General features: G+C 33.9%; 1 protein-coding gene across 2 annotated transcripts in view; it reads left to right on the top strand.

Annotated features, from left to right (window-relative positions):
• KHDRBS2 (KH RNA binding domain containing, signal transduction associated 2) overlaps positions 1-19,280 on the top strand; it is a 583,082-nt gene that overhangs the window by 520,936 nt on the left and 42,866 nt on the right. For both annotated transcript variants that reach the window (XM_049653859.1, XM_049653858.1), the window contains one exon: positions 16,870-16,952. In XM_049653859.1, coding sequence (XP_049509816.1) covers positions 16,870-16,952 — 83 coding nt within the window. The remainder of the gene's footprint in view (positions 1-16,869; positions 16,953-19,280) is intronic.

The following is a 19,280-nucleotide window of genomic DNA, read 5'->3' as shown; positions in this document are numbered from 1 at the left end:
TCAGTTCTTAAGTCACCCTAGCCACATTTATGTACTCAACAACTACATCTGACTATGACCGCCATATTGGACAGCACAATTCTTAGGAGGCTACTACTTGTATCACAGAAAAACCTACTGGAGAGCACTGCACTTATATAAAGTCTCCCCGTATGAAATATAACAGGCATTTTAACATAAGCCAATGCAATGATAAATTTGGAAAGAAATTAATCACCACAGAGTAAATGAATAGTTAATAAAATAATATAGCAATCTGAATGATCTTTTGATACCAAATTGAGTTTCTATATGACAAACTGATATTTTTAGCCCATATAGCTAACATTTGTGAGTTATAGTAGAACATGTAAAGATGTTTAATAAAGCAGAATGCTCTATACCATGGTTTATAAAATTTTTTAGATTGACTTTTTTAAAGAAATCTCATGTAAAACTTAAAACACAGCCAGTCTGGTTACAGTGAAGACAGAGGGCCCCTGCCTGCTCAGTCTTTCAGGCTGAGGGTTTCCAAGATACTTCTGAATCACAACCCCCAAGAAGAACCTGAGTTCCCTTTAAAAAAGAAAAAAAAAAAAGTAAACTCTGACCAGAGTAGGTGAGAGAAATTTTAAAAGTAGAATGTTAAAGGTACACCTGGGTGGCTCAGTCCATTAAGCATCTGACTTCTGCTCAAGTCATGATCTTGCAGTTTGTGAGTTCAAGCCCCGTGTTGGGCTCTGTGCTGACAGCTTAGAGCCTGGAGCCTGCTTCGGATTTTCTGTCTCCCTTTCTTTCTGCCTCTCCTTTGTTTGTGTTCTCTCTCTCTCTCAAAAATAAATAAACATTAAATAAAAAGTAAAATATTAAAGATCAGGACTAAACCTACTTCAGCAGTGAGACTCCTCCCTACTCAGTGTCAATATACTTTATTATTAACTTAGTTAATTTGAATGTTTACCTCTTCTCCATGAAAATAAGCACTGCTGAAACAAAATATCCCAGAAAAATAAAATTGGTAATGCTCTCATGACTTAGAACAAGATCAAGCTTTAGAAGACAATTCATGTTTTTCATTCAAAGTATCATAAGGTTAAGGATGAATAGAAGGGCGTTGTTATATCTTGATATATTTCTAATCATAGGAATCTGTAAATATTAGAAATGCCTTCCCCTTTGGATAATACAGGAATTTTTGTTACACATAGTACCGTATAACTGAAAAAAGTCACCATAAAAATGAAGATTACTTAACTGGCTTATATGAAATCATTATTTCATTTTGATTTGCATTTGCCTGATGAATAATTTATTAGAAAGTGATTATTGTATAAAACAAAATATCAAAATTGCTTTATTTATGAATGTAAATAATAGATTCTTAAATTGTTTTTTAATTGAAAAAAAATGTTACTAAAGATCATAGCTCAAATAGTTTTGGGGAAGAAATACTGAAAAATATTAAACAGATACATCGTGCCATCATACTCTTGTTTTGCAAGCCATTAAAATCCCTGTTTCCACAACCAACATCTTATTGCCAAGAAGTATGACAGGAGTCAATATGGTGTGTTAACTTTAAGGATTCTATTTTGTTTTGTTTTCTAATTTATTCCCTGCTATACACAGATTGAATCAAATCATTTGCATCAGATTCCTTACAACGACTTTTTTAGTTTCTTATAGCCTAAAACAGCAGCAACCTCAAGGCCCTTTATGTATTATTGCAGGTAAAAAGACCTTTAAAAAAAGAAATTCTAAAAAAACAAAAAACAAACAAACAAACAAAAACCACTCCCCTTGTGTGGCCAGCTCACTGAATTCCTATGATTAGAAATATATTAAGATATGACAGTGCCCTTCTATTCATCTTTAACCTTTTGGTACTTAATGAATGAAAAAGATGAATTGTTTTCTAAAACTTGATCTTGTTCTTAGTCATGACTGTTTATCTTTTTTTCTGTTGAGTGAATTAGAAGGACTTAGACACTTATAACACTGATTTAAAGCATTTGCTTTGGATTGTATTCTGAAGTAGGACTGATGCTTATGGTGCAAAGTACATAAAGCATTAATTAGCACATTTAAAATGAATCCATTAGCGAACTAGCACTCATTAGTATATTACTTTAAACTTCCAATTTCGATAGTCATTGTTCTATTCATTAACTAGATTGAACATACTGCTGTCTGATTCCTAAAGTGTTAAAAGGGGTACCTGGGTGGCTCAGTCAGTTGAGCATCCAATTCTTGATTTTGGCTCAGGTCTTGATCCCAGGGTCATGGGATCAAGCCCCACATCAAGCTCCACACTGAGTGTGGAGCCTGCTTGAGATTGTCTCTATCCCTCTCTCTCTCCCTCTGCCCCTCTCCTCTGCTCACACACACTCTCTTTCTAAAATAAAATGATAATTTAAAATAAAATAAAAATAAAAGGCATTTATAAAATAAAAAGTAGGAGAATCCTACTAATAAATGAATCTTCTCAAAAAACGTAAAGTTAACAACTTTTCATGGCATAACTAATGGAAAACAACTAAAATATTACAGGATGTCTAACTTAAACCATGGAAGAATTTTTTAAATAGCTACTACTTCTGTCTGTCCTCACCAAACACCAGGTATTACTATTTTTATTAATCTAGAGCTTGTGATGTACTTTGGTTTATTATATACTTTTTTACCAGAAAACTTAAAAATGTGTTCATGTATCAGAATCACCTACTTGGAAACTTAAACCACATTTAATAGTATTGATCACCAAAAATATAGATAGATAGCTTTGAAACTTGTAAAATCTTGGAAATTAATTTTCAGTCATTCTTTCCAATAAAGAGAAGCTAATTTGAAACCAGGATGGTAGAAAATGTTAATATTCAGAAGAAGCAGGGAGTCTCACTAAAAATGTGTATCTATGTTTTAGGAGCAATGTTTATTGCTAGTAATAGAAAACAGTTGTTTTAACCATTCCCCTTGGTTAAAACACTATAGAAGTCTAGGAAGCAAAAGAAGTTCAGAATAAAAAAAAGGAGAAAGCACCTTCAATTTTTCCGAAGAGATAAAATTAAAGGCACTCACTATGAGCTGCTAACCTAGCCTGTAGATATTCAATAAACAAGGAAACAATATAATCATCTATCTATCTTTCCTCAATATCAAACATTACTTTTAAAGGACTCCTAGATTTCATGCATTTTGCTTATCTCTTCTTGGGAGAAGGAATCTACTGTGGACCCTGACTGCCTTTGCACTTTCTGCCTGGGCATGCCAAGAATACAAGGCCCTATTATCCATGCTGTTTTTCAGGGCTTTGTTTTGAACAAGAAACACTGAGGGATGAGGTAACACCCCCCACAGACAAAGAGCAGGTTTGCTTCTGCTTAGTTTAAGATCCCTGCAACTCGCCACTCCACCCCTGTAATGCAGCCCAATGACTGTCAAGAATCCAGCTTGGCTCCACCTGCAATGCCCCCCTGGGTGGTGGGACGCATGAATTACAGGCACAATCCAATATGAAGCTCTGGCTATTACTCTACTGTGAGTAATGAAGTCCCTAGTTGCCTCATGTTTTCTGCCAGCATCCATGAAACAGTAATAGGTTAGCTTATTAACTTAAAAGTAGATCAAAATCTCAAACCCTGCAGGGTTATTGACATTTAAAGATATAACACTGTTTTTAAAATATATAATAAAAAATTATCAACCCAGCATGTTTTGAAATTATTTCCTCATGTGTTTTTTCTTTGAAAGATTTTATTTTTAAGTAATGTCTACACCCAGTGTGGGCCTCTAACTCAAAAAACCCCGAGATCAAGAGTCACATGTCTACTGACTAAGCCAGCCAGGCTCCCCTCCCCATATGTTTTTAACTGCTAAAACCTCAAACTATATTTTCATTATTATTTAAAACTTGCATACTCATAATGATTTTAAAATAGTCATGAGAATTATATTTTTCCATTAACGATATTAGGCTTTTAGTAAAATAAATAGACATTAAGCACTAGACAGTGTCAGAGACTAGGTTTGAATTCTAGCCGGGCCATTTGCTGATGGGCTGTGACCTCACGAAATTACTTGTTTCCTAATCTGTAAAATGGATGTGTAAAGGTACAGAACATACTTTATAGGGTTGATGTAGGTTTTTAAGGAAGTTCTGTGTGTATAAGCACTTCATGTACTGGTACTTAAGGGTCTTCTCATACATGCTGGTTGTATACAAATCCAAATGCTGTTCACGTGAATGTGATATTATCAATTTTATCTTGAAATGTACATAACCTCCAGATGTACCTACTGAAGTTTGTTATTTGATTTTACTGGGCTTATCTAAATCAGAATTAGCCTCCCCAGAGATTAATTTTGTAGTGTAGATATGCATGTGCATATAGCTGTCAGAGATGGTCTTACAGATCTTTGGGAGCTTTTAATTTCCAAAGATTTCAGATACATGCAATTTCTAACCTTCATACTGAGTGTACATCTATATGGAAAACTGATTAATAGCCACAATCTACATAGGAAATGAAGGTATTATAGAGTAGCTCTTATTAGGGACTTATTCACTGATTTCCATAGAAAACTTTCCAAAAATTCAAGGTTTTGTCTCACTGCAGAACTAGACTGTTAGGTGTGGTGACTCCCCACCGATTATGTGGACCCTTATGCTGTAGGATGGTTTTGAAGAGATAGTGACTTCCCACGGTGAGTGAGTGAGCTGACCTACTGCATCAGTAACAAAAGCTACACGTTGGGGGGTATCCATTGCCATGCTGCTCCAAACCAACCAGCAATCTCTAATAGGCAGCCATTCTTTCAGTGGGAAAAAAGAAATGGAAGATACTATTAAAATCCTTTCTGTATTGTAAGAAATCCATCTATACAGCACCAAACAGGGAATGCATGATTAAAAAAAAAAAAAGCAGTAGGGAGATATTCACATAAAAATAAAACTTTTAAGAAAAGAAACATGAGAAATTATAAATAATCCATAATTTAGGAGATACTTGTCATAAGCATTGATCATTACATCCTGTGGGAATACTACCTATTAAGACATTGGGATTCTGTGTTTAGTTTTTGTTTTAATAATATTTCATGATATGTTTTTTTAATTTGTATAATTATAAAGAAGTGTTATTATAGTAACAAAAGATCATATATGAAGTGGACATTCTATGCATTTTATGATTTAACTCACTAAGTTAAAGAAGGAACATATGTTTATAAGAATTAACTACACTTCATAAAGAAAGTTAAATGTCAAGTTCCTATCTGACCTGTTAATTATATTCAATAACATTAAAGGGCAGCATTTGCAAATTGCTTCTGTGCCTAGTATTTTATTGTTTGGTGACAAAATTATGATCTTGACCCTAATAATTAAATTACTTAATTCTAACATATTTATTGGTTCTTGATTGCATGCTTGTCTTTATTCTCTTTTTCTCTCAATTGTATTAGAAAATTCAATGTTATTTCCTTTTATTTTCTTTTAATATCCACTGACCTTTTACAGAAAATAAAATCTGAAATGAGAATAATAGCAAATGCTAAATCTGTCACTAATGCTTGTTAAATTTAAAAGTCTTCAAAGAAAGTGGGGGTATATAACAGAGTGAAGATGACATTTCATATCATTTAAATTTCCAAATGATTTTCTTCTGGAAATCACAATAATTTACTAGCATCATAAGACATTTTTGCTTCTCTTTATTTGATAAAAAATGTTCGTTTTTATAGTTTCTATATTAGTATTAGGTTGAACTATAGAAAATTGCCAATATTTGACATTTTTGACCTACAAACATGGCAATTTCATATGATCCAACTTAACTTTCCAGATAAGTAAATTCATTACGATAATCATTAACCACACTGTCAGTAACAGAATTTAATATTTTGGAAACAAATTTATGCATGCCTAAACTATGCTCTGAGATGGTCTCAACTATTTTTGAATGATGAGTCCCTTTTTGAGTTATAAGAAATCTTCAGAAATTCCATAAATGAGTGCTGATTAGAAAAATCTCTCTATATAGAGGAAACTCAATATATAATCTATTTATGTTTCCCTTATTGTCAAAATGTTTTGGTTTGGTGTCTGTGGGGGCAGTAATGTGCACACAGGGACAGCCAGAGATTCTCATAGGTACAGGTCAATGTTAAGAAAACACATCGGCGTGGGCATCTTTTACAACAGGATTTTCAACAAATAACATCTTTCTATTAAATCAAGACTGATCTTCTTTTTAGTGTGGGTTCTTCTTGTAGAAAACATGATTATATTTATTATACTGGGTGTTTTGCCTTCATTTCCTAGTGACATGAAGACCAATTAAAGAGAGGAGTGGGGCTTATAACACCCTGTTCATGTAGAACATGAAGTAGCCTAAGCTTTTCATCTCAGTAGATACTCTGGTGGTTGTTATTTCAATGGTCATCTATCTGTTGATGACTTCCAGAGCTCTATTTGTAGTCCAGACTACCTAAGCCTAAACCCCCTAGGTCCACCTACCTGAAACCAACTCTCATGACATCAAGGTCATCTGCAGCTTTTCTAACTGCCTACCAGAGGAACATTTAATCACCTTTGGAAGGAAATACCATCAGCCAAAGCTTTCTCAAGTTTCCGTACACAGTATTGAGGAGAGTTCACTGAAAGATTACAAGACCTTGTTAAAAACAGTATCAATTCAATACAAACCAAGAGGAAAAAATAAAGGCACTGATGATTCAAATGTTGGAGTTGTCATCCAGGGGATTTTCAGTAACTATGATTAACATATTCAAGAAAATAGAGGGGTAAAATGGAGCCTAGTCCCAAAAGACTTGGCATTTTTAAGAGTCAAAAAAGTAAGTTACAAAATGCAGATGTATATTTTGTCATTGCACTGCTTGAAACCTTTCCATGGCTTCCTTCTCTACAGGATACAAATAAACTCCTTACCATATCATAGGAAGAATTTCAAACTTTACTCCTTCTATTTCTTTAACCAGACTTGCCTACCATTTCATAGATATTTTCTGCTTTAGTTAGATCCAACTACTAGCAGTTCACCAAACAGTACTTTCTTTTATGGTGTCATGCATTCACGCCTGAGGTTCTTGGAAACTGGAATGCTCTCATACTACTTGCTGGTCCACCTAGAAATAATTTATTTATCCACAAATAACCATCTCAAATACCTTTCCTGAGAAATTCTTTCATTCCTTCCATTGTAGTTCCATAGCACTCATTACATACTCTATTAAACACTTTTCCATTTCAAAAATTTCAATTTTTTTTATACATTTGTTGGTCTCCTACAGTAGGCCACGAGCAGTGGCATGCTACAACTGACTTGTGCCAGCTCACAAGACCCTTTGTAAAATTTTTAGGGACTTTGTGAATTGGTTGTTAAGCAGAGCTATTATTAAAAATTAAATTAGGGGTGCCTGGGTGGCTCAGTTGGTTAAGCGTACAACTTCGGCTCAGGTCATGATCTCACAGTTCATGGGTTCCAGCCCTGCATTGGGCTCTGTGCTGAAAGCTTGGAGCCTGGAGCCTGATTCAGATTCTGTGTCTCCCTCTCTCTCTGCCCCTCCTCTGCTATTGCTCTCTCTCTCTCTGTCTCAAAAAATAAAGAAACATTAAAAAAATTATTAAAAACAGAGATAGTTAATATTTTCATCAATATGTGATTACTTTGTTACAATCTATGCTCTAGATTATTTATGTCTGTTGTTTTTGTATGGTGGAAATAATATATAATAGTGTATTACTGTTTATCTCTTCCCAAATTTGTTGTTTTTCATGCTGATAGCTTGACATCACTCATAAGTATTTATACCGTAGTACCAGTAAATCCTAAAAGCCAGGACTTGATCTTTTATTATGTTGATTATTTGGATTTAAGAAACTATGGAGAAAAAATGAATAATACAGATTTAACTTAAAATTGTGTTATGGTGGATGCCTGGGTGGCTCAGTTGGGTTAAGCTTCTGACTCTTGATTTCTTTTTCTTTTTTTTTTTTCAACATATGAAATTTATTGTCAAATTGGACTCTTGATTTCAATTCAGGTCATGGTCTCACAGTTCTTGAGTTCAAGCCATAAGTCAGACTCAGTGCTAACAGCACAGAGCCTGATTGGGATTCTCTCTCCCTCTTTCTCTGCCCCTCTTCAGCATGCGCGTGCAAGTGTGTATGTATGTGTGCACACAATCTCTCTCTCGAAAAAAAAAAAAAAACTTAAAAAAATAAACTAAAATTTGTTATGCCTATAGCCTTTACATTGTGACCAAAACACAAAATTGAGGAAATGTTCTTCTAGTATATGAAAACCATGGTCCAATTTAGAACAGAGCTGCTCACATAACTGACAAATAAGTAAAGTTCTGACATACATAGTTGAGGTTTTCCTTTCATTTTACTTGCCAACATTAATGAAAATTTCAAATGACATTTATGTCAGAATTATAATGTTCATGGATATAGAGGAGTCTTACTTGCTGAATAAGACAGTAACATGTAGGAGACACCATTCCAATGTCTTCTCCCTTCCATCATTTCTGTTGAAAAATTCTGCTTTGTCTCTATTTGTTGCACTCTAGGGATAATGTACCAGTTTTTCCTGGTGCTTTTAAAATTTCAATTTTCAGCAGTTTTATTAGGATGTTCCCAGGTGTATTTTCTTTGTATTTATGCTAATTAATGTTCATAGAGTATCTTGAAAAAAGAAGTAATCACGTTTTATCTATGTTGTGATTTATTGTGGTATCACTGCAATAGCAGAATTATAAAACTTATTTTACAAGAGATAGCATGTCACACTGAAGTTGTATGTGTATAAAACTTAAATTATATATTTTATCTATAAGTTCTGTGCTATAAATTTTAATATAAAATATATAATCTTAGAGTATAAATGTAATTTATACATATTTATAAATTTGATTTTTATTTGTAAAATGTGTGCTTATGTCAGTAAAATTTACAGTGAAATTATGTACATACACACACACACCACACACATAAACACATACATGCAATTTTTTGAAGAGCCATTTGGTAATCATTTATCAGAACACCACAGGCTGAGAGCTCTCAAAGACAGGAATTAGGTCTTGTTTTTCTATCTTTATTGCCTGGATAATAAATTCAGTGGCTGATACAAAGTCTGGTGAATTACTATTATTTTAAGCTTATATAGAGAGCTAATACTATTTAGATTTGAAAACCCAAAATTGGTGCAGAAATCATAGTTCAAGATGGAGTGTTCAAATCAAATTGAAAAATTAGTAACATAATAAGGCAGAGAAGTATATTTTTCAAAGCAGATTTGAAAAGGGCTGGCTTTGTACAGCTATGTATTTATAGTAATACACATCTGTCCTGTATGCTGCTTTAGCCAGTACTCATAGAGTGTATGTATAATGAGACCTATAATTCATAAGAAACTATGAAGAAATCATCATTTCCTCATAGCACTCAGGCCTTCCTGTCAGGCTACACTTCACATTGTAACTTAAGCAAATAGTAGAGGACATGGTGAGGATCTGGAAAACAGTCAAGACTGCATTTTCTAAGGATCTGCTTTTATTTGGTTCAAAGAACAGAAAACTAAAGAACTTATAATTTCACAAATATGAAGGAATTCAAGATAGAAGAGATATTCTTCATGACCATGTTCCAGAAAAAAATGAATCTTTTTTCTTTGGGCATTTTGGTTTTTTGTGAGAGATAAAGAAAATAAAGTTAAAACCTTTTTTAATGTTTATTTATTTTTTGAGAGAGAGCATGAGCATGAGCAGGGGAGGGAAGAGAGAGGAGGAGACACAGAATCCAAAGCAGGTTCCAGGCTCTGATCTGTCAGCACAGAGCCTGATGTGGGGCTCAAACTCATGAACCAACCGTGAGATCATGACCTGAGCTGAAGTCATGCTCAGTCAGTTGACTGAGCTACCCAGGTGCCCCCAAAGTTAAAACTTTTAATTTCAGGAAGTGTTTTTGTTTTTACTGGGACGCCAGTAGGAAATGTAGGAAATGCTACTCTGACACCCTGATAACTTATGTAGCATCTGCAAGAGTCTTAATTTTTTAGTAGAAATGTGTGAATAGGCTGAGACATAAGATAGCAGTTTCTTCAAAGGAAACAGCAGAAACAGTAGGGCAAAAATGGGAAAAATGTTTTTGATTTCTTAGTTGAATATTCATATTTAATTTGAATCTCTTGCGGATACCAACTGACTTTTTAGGGTGCATGTCTGTTTTACTGATTTATCTCAGAACATTACCAGCATGATCCATAATTTTACTTGTCCTAAGAAAATTACATAAATACTTATATCAAGTGTTAGAAAACAAAAATAGACTATATACAAGTATCCACATTTACTTTCTCTTTTACAGTAAGGAGAATTATTTGGGGACTACTGTACCATATATTTTATGAAATTGTGGGTTGCCAGGAAAGATCTCTATATATTCTGTGGATTTTCTGTGTAAGACTTAAAAAAATAAAGAAAAGTGTTAAGTGAGGAGGGAAAATGTATTAGTCTTCCACAAACTAAATGGTAAAGCTATTCTTCATAAACAGAGATAATACTACTGTGTAATCATCATTTGAAATATTTCTCTTTTAGTGGTGATAGATTTGAGTCAATCCGTATCTACTCTGTATGAGAATACTCTCCTTTGTGCTAATTTAACAGTTCAATACATATTTATTGAGCAAATACTCTATGGAATAAACTATGCTAAGCACGATAAGGTATCTAAAAAAGTGATTAAATTATGATAGAATCCATGCTTTTCAGGAGCTTCAATTCTAAAAAAAATAAAATAAAATTGTAAAAATAAATATACAGTATATATTTAGTACTGTACATATGATATATCCTAAGTACTGATGAGATAAAAACAACAGGCTATTAGAATTCAGAGAATACAGGCCTCTGGGTGGCTCGGTTATGCGTCCAACTTCAGCTTAGGTCAAGATCTCACGGTTTGTGGGTTCAGGCCCCGCGTTGGCTCTGTGTTGACAGTTCAGAGCCTGAAGTCTGCTTTGGATTCTGTGTCTCTCTCTGTCCCTCCTCTCTGTCTCTCTCTCTCTCAAAATAAATAAATAAACATAAAAAATAGAATTCAGAGAATAGAGCGTTACCATAAGCTTGAAAGAAGCAGGAAAATTTTCCTAAAGATCATATAATAACTTTTAGACATCAGTAGCATTTCAACAGATAGAAACAAGAAAAGCAGAAGAAGTTTAGGGGTTAGAAACTCTGAAGACATGTACTTTCCCCCTCCTTGGCTCTTCTAGTTTGGGACACAAACACAACAACAAAATGGAACTAAACAAAACAAAACTCGCTTGTTTGCTTGTTCCTCATGGAAGTCAGAGCTCGTGAGTCCTGAGTAACAAAGGAGGGTGAATGAAGCCATATTTTTATAATCTTGATGGAGAACAATAGCATGGATGCTTGAAAAGATGGTGCAGTCCCTGAAACACCTGTGGCAAATTCAATTAATCCCCTAGTTACTGACCTCATGATCCCCAAGACAGAAAGCTCAATTATCTGTTGCAGCTATGGGAAATCCCAGCTATGATGTTAACTGTTGTTCCACCCAAGGGGAGATGAAGCCTTGAATTGAGAATAAGGATGCCTAAACGTCACCTGAGAACACAGGAACCTCATGTCCACACTCTAATAGTTGTTAATGTGTGTGTATACATGCATGTGTGTTGGTGGGGTATGGCTGTGTAAACAAAACTATATATTTTATAGGATGGTTGGAAGATTAATTTATAGAATTCTCGTATTAAGTAAAAAAAAAAAAAAGAATAAGAGATATTACATAAGACACAAAGGTAAAATTAAAGCACCAATGCAGAAGATCCAATATCTCACTAGTAAGAGTACTAGAAAGAGAGAACAAAAGTACAATGGTATTTGCCAGAACTGGAGAATATAAGCTCCCAGAATTGAAAGAGCTCATTGAGTACCCAGCATACTGAATGAAAAGAGATACACACATACAGGCACAGCATTATAAAATTTCAGAATGCTAGAGGTAAACTTTGTAAAAGCATCCATAAAGGAAAGAAAAAAAGTGAAATGAAATAAAATAAAACTAGGTCACATACAAGTAGCAGGAATTCTCAGCACCAATATGTAGTGATGAAAACACTGAATCAAAACTCTCAAAAATTCTGATTGAAAATCATTTTTCAGTCTAAACTTCTACACTCAGTTACCTGATCCAGTGTGGGATTAGAATTTAAAAATCTATAACCAGATAAATGTCCAATATGCCAACAATATCACATATGTAGTATCCTTTCCAAAATATTGAAGCAAAATGTAATTATGAGAATAATCAAACAAGTTCAGAATGTGAGACAGTCTACAAACAATTGGTCTAGACAACTCAAAAAGGCAGTGTAATGGAAACCAATAAAAGCCTGGAGTAGTTTGATAGGGATTGCATTAAATGTGTAGATTGCTTTGGGTAGTATAGACATTTGAACAATATTTGGTCTTCCAACACATGAACATGGAATGACTTGCCATTTCTTTGTGTCATGTTCAATTTATTTCATCAGTGTTTTATAGTTTTCAGAATACAAGTCTTTCACCTCTTTGGTTAGATTTGTTCCTAGGTATAGTATTGTTTTTTTGTGCAATTGTAAATGGAACTGATTCCTTAATTTCTTTCTGCTGCTTCATCATCATCGGTGCACAGAAATGCAACTGGTTTCTGTATGTCAATTTGGTATCCCGCAACTTTACAGCATCTTTCACAGTGCTAGAAGAAACAATCCTAAAATTTGTATGAAACCACAAAAGACGCTGAATACCCAAAGCAATCTTGACATAGAAGAGCAAAGCTGGAGGCATCACAATTCTGGACTTCTGTAGTGATCAAAACAGTATGGTACTGGCATAAAAACACACACATTGATAAAGTAGGACAGAACAGAAAACCCAGAAATGAACTCACAACCATATGACCAATTAATCTGCAACCAAGCAGAAAAGACTATCCCACAGGAAAAAGACAGTCTCTTCAACAAATGGTGTGAAAACTGGAAGGCAGCACCACTTCCTTATATCATACACAAAAATAACTTCAAAATGGATTAAAGATCTAAATGTGAGACATTAGGAAGTCTAGTTAAAATCCTAGAGGAGAGCACAGGCAGTAACCTCTTTGACACTGGCCATAGCAACTTCTTTCTTAGATATGTCTCCTAAAGCATGGGAAAAAAAGCAAAAATAACCTATTGGGTTTACATCAAGATCAAAAGCTTCTTGCACAGTGAAGGAAACAATCAACAAAACTAAAAGGCAACCTACAGAATGGGAGAAGGTATCTGCAAATGACCTATCAGATAAAGGGTTAGTATCCAAACTCTATAAAGAACTTCTCAAACTTAACCCCCATAAAATAAATAGGCAGAAATGGGCAGAAGACATGAATAGACATTTTTCCAAGGAAGACCTCCAGACAGCTAACAGACACATGAAAAGATGCTCAACATCACTCATTGTCAGGAAGTACAAATCAAAATCACCATGAATATCACCTCACACCTGTCAGAATGGCTAAAATTAACAACACAGGAAACAACAGGTGTTGGCAAGGATGCAGGAAAGGAGAACTCTCTTACACTGTTGGTGGGAATGCAAACTGGTACAACCACTCTGGAGAACAGTATAGAGGTTCCTCAAAAAGTTAAGAATAGAAAACAACCCTATGATCCAGCAATCACAGTACTAGGTATTTATCAAAGGATACAAAAATACTAATTAGAAGGGATACATTCAGCCTGATATTTATAACACCATTGTGTACAGCCATTATGTACCATTATGGAATCAGCCTAAGTTCCATCAACTGATGAATGGATAAATAACAGATATATATATAATGGTGTGTGTGTGTGTGTGTATATATATATATACACATATATATATAACATATATATATAATATACATAACATATATATTATATATAATATATATAACAGATATATATATTATATATATATAACAGATATATATATATATATATATATATATATATAATCTATATAGAGAGGGGGGGGATATTACTCAGCCATAAAAAAGGATGAAATCCTGCCATTTGCAATGACATGGATGGAGCTACAGAGGATTTTGCTAAGTGAAATAAGTCAGAGAAAGACAAATACTATGATTTCACTCATGTTGAATTTAAGAAACAAAACAAACCAGCAAAGGGGAGGGGGGGGGGAAGAGAGGGAGGCAAACCAGGGAGAAAACAAAGAGAGGTAGGCAAACCAAGAAACAAACAGACTGTTAATTCACCCCTGAGGTTGGGGGTGGGGGGTAGATGTGTAAATTAGGTGACGAGGATTAAGGAGGGTACTTGTAATGAGCACTGGGTGTTGTATGGAAGTATTGATTCACTATATTGTACACCTGAAACTAATATTACACTGTATGTTAACTAACTGGAATTTAAATAAAAACTTAACAAAAAACCTGGAGGACTACATTAGTTCTAAAAATACTAAGCAGACATAATAGCCAAATGCAATTCACAAATCTTGATTGGATTCTGATTTTTAAAAGGTAGCTGTAAAAGATGTTTTTGACGATAGCAGAATTTTGACTATGGACTACACAGTAAATGATATTTGGGGATTATTAGGAGTGTTTTTGGTGGGAGTAATACCATTGTATTTATGTAGGAGAATATCCTTATACTCAGGAGATCCAAGCTGAAGTATTTAGGGATGAGATATCAGATATCCAGAATGGATAGAGAGAAAGAGAGAGAAAGAATAAGTATCACTTTCCAATATACCACTTAGTAAAAGTTACTGAAAGAGATATTTCAGGAAGAAAAGAGAACTAGTGAAAATGGAATTTGGTAAAAGATTTCATATACAAACAGTGGTGGTGGGGTGGGGGGGTGGTCCTTAGGAAAACCACTCTGCTCTCAGTCCAGACCAAAGTGCAATAAGTTGGCCCTGTGAGAGAGACTCTCCAGGTAACACAAAACAAAATGATAGATTATCTGGTATTGTTGAATATTTTAAAATATGATTGCTAGTTTGATAGAACTGTTGGGAAAATTAAAAACAAATAATTTGAATTATATAGAAAATCAAGAAAATAATAAAATGAATGAGGAATTATTAACATTAGGAAAAACAAAAAGTATGTGAGAATAAAAAAATAAGTGTGTTAATCTATTTGGAATCTTAGTGAATAATATTTATTGTTATTTAATGATAATGTAGATATTGACTAATGAAGGTTATGATGAAAACTATGTTAATGTGTAGGGAAAATATGGGGAAGAGTCTATAACAGCACTAAATCCTTTACAACCTGAAGGGCTAGCCAATAGGAAATAATCAAAATTCATAAATCAAGGAATGTTAATTTAACCATATTACTTAATAACACAAAAATTAATACTAAAATAATAGATGAAAAAACCTTAAAGAGAACCAGGGGTTAGAGAGGGACAAGGAAGTGCTGTTTTTTGGCCATAAACCCTTTAGTATTATTTTTAAATAATCTTACACGTTAAAATTAACTTCCAAATATTTAATTTTTTAATTCAATAGGAATCTAATTAGAATATTCAAAGATCTAATGGAGAAACTATTGCATACTGCAGAGCAAAAATATGATGAGATGGAAACCATAAGTGGAAAAATAAAAGAAATTGAAGTCAGACTCCGAAAACCCCATTTATAAATAATAGCATTATATAAACGGTAAACCAGATGGAGAAGTCATAATATTTTTAAAACTTTCTTAAATTCATGAAAATTATTAGTTTTCAGATTAAATGGGATCAATGATCTTAGTCAAGATTGAAGTAGAAACTTTCATATCCACACATTTTTTAAGTTTCTGAACACAATAGAGAGATTTATAATCCTCCAGACTGAAATGAAGTTATGAACTTGTGGGATGGGTTGGAAATGCATTCCAGGGAAAGAGACACACCAGCAAAGGTCCAGAAGCAGAAAAACTAGAGGTTTTTTCAGAAGTAGGGAATAGTCCAGGTGGATGGCTAGGGTTTCGAATAAAGTCAGTGACTACAAAGGGAAATAAAACTAAATCTCTCACTAAGTGATCGGATAACTGCTAGCTTGCTTTCACATTCTGCAATGACAAGTCTGCCTTAGCTTTGATACCATTTTAGTTAGATAATAAGACTCACCACCAACATCATTTTGTTTATGAGACTTAAAAAGTATAGAATGCACAGCAAAATAAATGGTCTTTCTTTTTTTTCTCTTCCCTTCCTTCCTTCCCTCTGTCCTCCCTCTCTCCTTCCATCGCTTTCTTTCTTCCTTCTCTTCCTTCTCATCTTCCTTTCTTCCCTTCCTTTTCCATCTTCGTTCCTTTTTCTTCCCCCTCCCTTTATTCTTTTTGTTTGTTTTGCAATGATGACTATCATTTTCTCACTGCAAGTTGATCACAATTTAAGGATCCCGTTTTTATAGGGTAAGAAAAAAAAACTCCCGGTGGGGCTGTAAAAAATAAAACTAGCATTATGTTAGCACACTATCTACCTATAATATTTTCAAAAGAAAATTTATTTTTCATTCTTTATATTTTCTTCAGTAGTACTGATCAAAATTCTGGATAAATCCTAGAGTAGGTATTGCTACTTCAATGATGTGCTGAATTTAATTATTAGACATTATTCTGATCCATGAAATATTATTCAAGGGTATGAAAAAATTGTTCATCTAGTAAAATCTGATGCAGAGTAACTAAGCAAACATAAAAACTAAATTAAGGTCACATTATATAAAATCTCATTAAGCAAAAACAGACCAAAGTTAATCAAGTTGATTGCTAATAGGTCTCTCTACCATTTTCTGCCTCAGGGGTATGATGATGGCTACGGGGGTGAATATGATGACCAGACCTATGAGACTTATGATAACAGCTATGCCACCCAAACGCAAAGGTAAGGCATTTGCTGTCTAAAGCATCCTTGTCAGGATTATTTCTAATCCTGCTATTTTGTTTCTTGTATCAGAGTACCAGTTATATTATGTGAGAGTTTCTAGCAGTGGTTTTTCTCCATCGTCTCTCTATATTACTAAATTGCTTACTAGACTGAGGTAAAAGAAAATAATCTAGCAATTGTTAATAATGGTAGTGTGTTGGGAAGCCTTGGTGGCTCAGTCAGTTCAGCGACGGACTCTTGATTTAAGCTCCAGATATGATCTCAGGGTTTCTGAGATCGAGCCTGCTAGGGATTCTCCCTCTCCCTCTGTCTGCTCCTCCCCAACTCATTTGCATGTGTGCGTCCTCTCTGTCTCTCAAAAAAATTTTAAAAATAATAGTAGTGTGTTATTTTAAGACTAGGTGATTATCATAACCACTAAACTCATTAAATAAGTTTTATGTAACAAAATACTGTTTGAGAAATTATTTTAGTAAATTCATAATTAACACAACAATGAAACACAAAGCACTTGCTCAATGGAGCTTTTTCCTCCTAAATGCAATTTTTAAAAAATACTTATGTATTTATTTGAAGGAGAGAGAGCATGCATGCCAGCAGGGGAGGGGCAGAGAGACAGAGGGAGAGAGAGAATCCCAAGCAGGCTCTGTGCAATTAGAGCAGAGCCAGATGTGGGGCTTGATCTCAAGAACTGTAAGATCATGAACTGAGCTTACATGAACTTTGAAATCAAGAGTCAGATGTTTAACCAGCTGAGCCACCAGTCACCCCTGTAATTTTTATTTGTAAAACAAAAGATACAGGAATGCTTTTAGTGCTCTGAAAAGGGAAAATTTGTAAAACATCTTATGGAATGAATAATTTCTTTCCTATTTTGATGGATCTTTAAATCATTATTGACTATATCTCTTTAGATTGATTAAATTTGAAATATCAATGAATTTTTACTTCTTTAAAGTCATTTTTTTGAGGTAGTATTTACATACATTAAACTTTGCCCATTTAGGGTACAGAGTTTGTATGAGTTTGGCAAATGCAAACTATCAAGTGACCAACATCAAACTTAAGTTATAGGGCAATTTAGTCAGCCCCAAATGTTTTTTTATGGCTCTGTACAGCCAACTTTTCCTAGGCCCTGGAAACCACAATCAGTTTTTTGCCATTACACTTTTGACTTCTCTAGAATGTCATTTAAGTAGAAGTGATACAATATGTAGGCTTTGAGTCTGGCTTCTTTACTTAGCATGATGTACTTGATATTTATTTTATGTTTTTATGTGTATCAAATTTCTCTTCCTTTTCATTACTATGTAGTGCTTCATTGTTAGGATGTGCTATAGTTACTTCATTCATGGGTTGAAGGACATATAGGTCGTTTCTGTTTTACTTTTTTTTTCAATTATGTAAAAAAAATTGGCATTAACAAATTCATTCTTAGAAAAATCAATCTTCTAAATATTTTTCTGAAAAAAAAAGTTACAATTATCATGGGAAAGTAGGAGGAGTCCATATGACAGTTAAGTAATTCTTCACTACCTATAATTGATGAAAACCAATAAATTAATTGTTGCAAAATCATAGCATTGTCCATTTATTGATAAACTTTACTGGGACTCACAGAGATCTGGATGCTTCATTAAGTAATATTTGGAGGGGGGGTGACAAAGAAAGAAACAACTTTAAGGTCATTATGGAGTGGAGGAAATCTACATGTACTGCATAAGGTGCATTTTGTATGGTCTGAAGGACAACATAGTGAAAGGCATGAAGGGAAATTCTACTTAGAATATTGTGGGCAATTAGGAAAAAGATGAGTGTGAACTGATACTTTTAAAGCTAAGCATAACATATCATTATAGAAATGACCATCTTCAATTTTGAGTAATTGGTTAATTCAAAGTATGTGAAATACAAGGGCTATCATGAGCTAAGGGTTTATATTATGGGTGATATCTTAATTGTCCCAATTGCATATTGAAACACAGCACAATTATTTAGGATGGGGGAAAGTTTTGCATCATGTTACAGACACTGAATATTGTATGCAAACTGGCTGTATATTTATATAGCATCTACTAATATTTTCAGTCAAATTATTAGCTCATTCTTGTATATTAGTGCATAAAAATGGTGGTAATAAAGTTCTATAGCTTGTTTCAGAAATGATTTAGTAGAAAAAATAATTACCACTCACTAAAAACACAACTAGAACAGAGTAAAATAATTTCTTGATTTAGCTCTATAGAGCTACATTCAGCTGATAGAGATTTTGAAATAATTTTCTGAAAGCAAGAGACTTTCTGCATCTTTCTCTGGTGAGACTTA

Source organism: Panthera uncia (assembly GCF_023721935.1).
Source record: "Panthera uncia isolate 11264 chromosome B2 unlocalized genomic scaffold, Puncia_PCG_1.0 HiC_scaffold_24, whole genome shotgun sequence".
NCBI classification, from domain to species: domain Eukaryota; kingdom Metazoa; phylum Chordata; class Mammalia; order Carnivora; family Felidae; genus Panthera; species Panthera uncia.
This window is presented reverse-complemented; position numbering and strand designations above follow the sequence as displayed.